A 5,487-nucleotide genomic window follows, 5' to 3' on the forward strand; every position below is an offset into this window, starting at 1 on the left:
TGTTGACCGAAGCAGTTTGGACAATTTGTCCCACTCATTTGCAAGAATGCCTCAACCCATGGGATGAGTCTTCCTTATCTCTCAGGTTAGTTGCCTTTGCATATATAAATGTAATTGGTTTGAACTACCCTTGCTTCTCTCATGTAAGGCCTTCTGAGGATCATCGTGTATGACCCTCTTCCCATCACCACCACGAATTCGTGGTGGAACCTTAATTCACTGGTTGTGTTCCCATCGGGTTCGAGCGGGCAAGATGGCAAAGTGCCTTATGGTGGGTTGGATGGGTGAAACCATGTTCACCTACAGATTGGTTAACAACACCATAGTTTTGGATAAATTTTAAAACACTACAGTTTTGGATAAATGTTAAACTCATAAGCTAGATAAAATAATCATAACCATGCATTGCTAATCAAGAAGCCTCATACCGAAGATTATTAAAAATACCAACTGTTTATAGTTTTGGATACTTTCTAAACTTGCAAGCTAAATAAAATAATCGTAAGCATGCATTGCTAATCAAGAAGCCTCATATCTAAAATTTATATAAGTGATTGCAAGTTATATATGACAAGGTAGTGAAGCATCAAATTCTCTATTTCTCACCACACCAAAAGTAACTCAACATTGAGCGAACGTTTATGATTAGAAAAATTATTTTCCTCAGAGATTCAACACTTGAAAGATTTACATACATTCCTCAAGTTCATAAACTTACACATCGTACATCGAAAACAACTCTTATATTTCACATTTGGAGAAGGACACAAACATTTGTGTCCTTCTCCAAACACATGAACATGGTTGTTCTAGAAAGGTATTATGTAGCTCTTTACACATGCTTGAAAATGTTTGCGAGCAACTTTCTGTACAAAAGACAAATCATTTTTCAATACACAAATCTACCTACCCCAACCTACTCACTCCATGCAATCCATGAGTCATGTGTTTAGTGGAGATCCGTCGTGAATCTAGCACGGGAACGGAGACTCCGCGTCCACGACCTTGGGCGGGGGAGGGAAATCTCCCCTCAAAAAAGAAGGGGCTCCCAAAAGTATGTGAAACCCCTTAGACCACCCATGTGTGTGAAACCTGACCTCAAAGTTCAGATATTCATATCTTGTGTGTTTTGTGTGATATATAAATAATATGTGGATAAGCTGCGAGGGCATTGATTTCTGTGGCTGAGAGCTTCAAGGCGATGTGAGGACTACAAATCAAATTTTTATTAGTGCACATGGCTGAACCATCGCCAGACCTCAAATAATCAGCGCTTAATCCAGTGCTTTGATAAGTACATCACAAAGTCCCCTTTCTCTGAGTTTGTAATTCTTGCCCAGAACCGATTTCTTCTTTTCGCCATAGCTGAGCTTAGCATCGCCCGTAATCTTGTACCTTTTCCCTAAATTTTGTGTCTACTTCCATGGCCTCCTGTGCTTCTCCTGTTGGCACATACCAGCTCCCGTGTATTAGATCCTCTCTCACAGCCCAGTTCCGAGCCTCCAAGCTGCAATGGGATCCTCTCAGGATGGCCAAATTAGGGCTTCTGCAGGGAAACTCTGCTCGTTCAGCATTCCTGCACCACAAAAGGCCGAGAGGAAACACCCAATTCCCCTCTTTTGCAGATAGAAACTTTGCCCGGAGACTGCAAATCCATTCTGTGCTGGAAGAAATTGTAGAAAAGGCTGAGAAATCCCACCTTGTGGAGACCAAGCAGCATGAAACTCTCTTCCAGAGGGCCACCAGCGCGGCCATAGCCTGTCTGAAAGCCCTTGGGAGGCCAGCTATAGTGGCTCTTGTGGCGGGTTTACTATTAACACAGGTACCAGAGGCATGGGCGGCCTCAGGGGGGATGATGGGTGGCCGGGCGTTCTCTAGTGGTGGGCGCTCATCAGCAGGCTCTGCAGCCCGGACATTCTCAGCTCCCAGGAGCAGTTTTTCCTTCTCGGCGCCCTATGCTGCACCATCCCCTTTCTTTGGAGGTGGGTTTGGGCCTAGCATCTATGTGGGCCCTGCCTATGGCGTTGGCATTGGTGGAGGGGGCAGCTTCCTGGTGCTCATTCTCGGGTTTCTGGCCTTCTTCTTCATCTCTGGCTTCCTCACCGATCGCACAGAGTCCAATCTGTTCACTTCGACACGCAAAACCAGTGTCCTGAAGCTCCAGGTATACCTCATCAGCCTCCATTGGAGTACTGCCTTTCTACTTTTCATGACATAGTTGTTGAATTATTGCTTTAGTTGTTTGTAATTTATTTTCAAGCTCATAGTGAATTGGTTCTAAACTCTCATAATTGACATGGATTAGCCCTATTGCCAGAGTTTAATGACTCCCCACTAGATAGATGGCTGATATCTTGCAATTTGTCTGAAGCCATGGCCCTTGCCAAAACACTGCTCTCACCTCTTGGCATGACCTTGCGTCTCGAAAATGGCCAGCTTAATGTTGATTTGAGCTAAAGAGGATGTACTGATAGCCAGTGTAGCTTTCTATTGCTGTTAGAATATCATGAAGCACTGTTCTGTTCAGCCATTCATTGCCATTCCCAACTCATTGGGCAACCACCTTTTATACCAATACAACCATGATCCTCCTCACTCAAGTTTTTGGTGGAGCTCAGTGATTATCTGTTCGGCAAAGATTTGACTGCCAGTGCAGCTAGTGTCTAGAAATCATGTATGACCAGCCGCTAACCCTCTTTTTACCATTCAATGACGACGTGGCACATGACACTGCTACTATTGATCTTGGCCCCTCTCATATATCAAGTTGTTCGTAGGGTCCTGTAAGCCTCACCTTATGTATCATTGGCACGTCAATTCGATTTCCAACTCAAATCCAGAATATGCAGTCTGAGGCTCCAGGTAGTTGCCACTTGGTTGGAGAAACGACCTTTGATGGCTTTTTACTACCTTATGTGTATATTGTTAAATCACATGATCTGCTATATCTTAACTTGCCACTGTCCTGGACACACTAGTGTGAGAATCTGACACAGTGCCCTCATTGGTTTTGTAGGTTGGTCTGCTGGGAATGGCACGCTCTTTGCAACAAGACCTGGATCGTATAGCTGAACGAGCTGACACTTCTACTCCTGAAGGACTTCATCATGTTCTGACAGGTTAGCTTCTTCTTAGGCATACTGTATTGCTTAACTCAATCCCCTGCACATACTTTTTCTTTGTGGACCTCTAGGTAATGAAGTTTTTGAATTGTCCTTGCTATCTTGTCCACTCTCAGCTGGCTACTTCCCTCTCCTCATTTGGATGTTGTAGTTAACATTGATGTTCTGATAAGCTTCTTGTTTGGCATTCTTGAGGACTTATTTCTTCACATATGCAATGTTCTTTTTGTTTTTTTAACAGAAACTGTCCTTGCGCTGTTGAGGCACCCTGACTACTGCATCTCTGGCTACTCCTCGGTACATGCTTTTGAATGCCCATCCATTTCCCTCTGTGACCTTTGTGAATGATTTGGTGTACCACGTTTATATGTGGGATCTTTTGGATATGGTTTTGCATACAAACACCTTGATGCCACAAAGTGCAATGGCTAGTGTGAGCAAGCCATCTTACCAAGTGGGTCAAACTAGGTTGATGTTTATGTTATTGCAGGCGGATGTCAAAAGGGACTCCGAGGCTGGAGAGAAGCTTTTCAATGAGCTTTCACTAGAAGAGAGGGCCAAATTTGATGAGGAGACTATAGTGAATGTGAACAACATGTTTAGGCGTGGGCCTGCAAAATCCAAATCTGGCTTCAACAACGAGTATATTGTGGTATGCAAGAGAGTCATGTCTTGTCGTATATGTAGTTCACAGGCAAAGGTCGGTGTCTGTTATGAAGCTTTTGCAGCAAAAGTGAACCCTGTTGTGATGCGCTCTGTCAGGTGACCCTGTTGGTTGCTGCGGAGGGTGAGTTTAAGCTTCCTATCATTAACGGTAATGCAGACTTGAAAGAGGCATTGCGGAAGCTCGGCTCTATACCAAAGGATCAAACTCTGGTTTGTATTGATTTGTTTGATCAGATACCAAAATATAGCGGGTATTTCCTGTATGTGTGCGCCTCGTATTCACCTTTTGGTATTCCTTTACAGGCAGTTGAAGTTCTCTGGACACCCCAAGATCAGAATGACACCCTCTCAGAGCGCGAACTTTTGCGTGATTACCCACTGTTGCGATCTCTTTGACCTTCGAATGGCATGCAAAGGTGACTTGTAATGAGGTTCTGTACAGGAGGATTGGCTGTGGGTTATATTCTGATCTTGGCTCAACGCTCTAGTGTAAGCTTAAATGAGATGGTTGTAGTGCACAATGTATCAATGAGCTGGTGAATATTATGTACATGTGTAAGTGAATGTCACATGGTAAAGCTTCATTTGATGTATATGCCCACTACTGTACCTGTGCCCAGTTTTTACTGCTCTCAATATATGAGGACAGTGAGGGTTCTGAGACTCTGAGCCATGAAGTTCTACTAATGGCTATGGAGTTGTACTTTATTTGTGCTTTGCAAGTTTTGTTATTTATCAATAGTAAGCTCACGATTATCCTAGCCATCCAGTCCTAACTACATGTGAGGAACCTTACTCTTGGAAGAAACATATGCTGTCTACCAACCTGTACCATTTGTGTGCAGTGCTGCAAGGCAGTTATTTGGAGCAGCTGCTGTTACCTCTAGAAAGTTAGGTAGAGAATTTTCTCTTAAGGAGTATTTATGGTTGGACTTAAGAGGTCATGACGGGAGAGGGGGGCTCCACCGGTTGTGCAAAAATAAGGGGACCTGTAAAGGTGGTTGGTTCAATCTATACACCAAATCTTGAAGTTCGCCATCAAGAGTTGTGTGAGTAGCTATAGAAGTCGGAGAATAAAGCAACTTTCATGGAGACTTCCACAGGCAATGTCATTTGAGGATGGGAGGCATTGGCTTGGAGTATCTTGACTGTAAAGTATGAACTTGTAGAACAAAATTTTGAGCTAGCCAAGTAGACACCCTCACAAAAGAGCATGCCTTGACTGATTTTACGCAACCGAAGATTTGGTTGTTGGAACACACACTGCTGAGTGAGACCTTGCTGTAGAGGCTGTGTTTATGATATAATGCTCATGGTTGAATTGACAACCCCACCATCTCATAAAAGCACACCTTCACAAATTTATGGGAGCATAAACTTGGCTGCTGGTTCTCTGGATACCAAGTGGAACTTTAGCTGGATGATTATGAGTTAGTTGCTGAGAATTAGACTAGAGAGTACGGTAATGTACTATAGGAAATACTGTTTCAAATTGAATTCCAATTCGAATGGAAGGCTACTACATTTAACAACAAACTAGTTTACACTCAGTGAGAAGGTGAAAGAGCTGAAGGTCTTTATATTTATGGGGATAAAGAGTTGACTTCTCATTGTGAAGTCAACAGGTAGAAGGTGCACCAGATAGGAAATGGAGGGACATTTCTTGGAAGTTGAAAGGATGGAAGCAAAGGGAAGCCAT

At 43.4% G+C, this 5,487-nt stretch overlaps 1 protein-coding gene across 1 annotated transcript; it reads left to right on the plus strand.

Moving 5' to 3' along the window:
- Positions 1-1,138: 1,138 nt before the first annotated feature.
- LOC147603362 (myelin-associated oligodendrocyte basic protein) lies at positions 1,139-4,549 on the plus strand. The gene is made up of 6 exons (XM_086796988.1): positions 1,139-2,164; positions 3,017-3,119; positions 3,364-3,419; positions 3,613-3,774; positions 3,885-3,998; positions 4,092-4,549. Exons 1-6 carry the CDS (start codon positions 1,424-1,426, stop codon positions 4,182-4,184), a joined length of 1,269 nt encoding a protein of 422 aa, XP_086653114.1. The 5' UTR covers positions 1,139-1,423; the 3' UTR covers positions 4,185-4,549.
- The last annotated feature ends 938 nt before the right edge of the window (positions 4,550-5,487 follow it).

This window comes from Cibotium barometz, chromosome 64 (assembly GCF_041138505.1).
Source record: "Cibotium barometz isolate CiBa-2024 chromosome 64, ASM4113850v1, whole genome shotgun sequence".
NCBI classification, from domain to species: domain Eukaryota; kingdom Viridiplantae; phylum Streptophyta; class Polypodiopsida; order Cyatheales; family Cibotiaceae; genus Cibotium; species Cibotium barometz.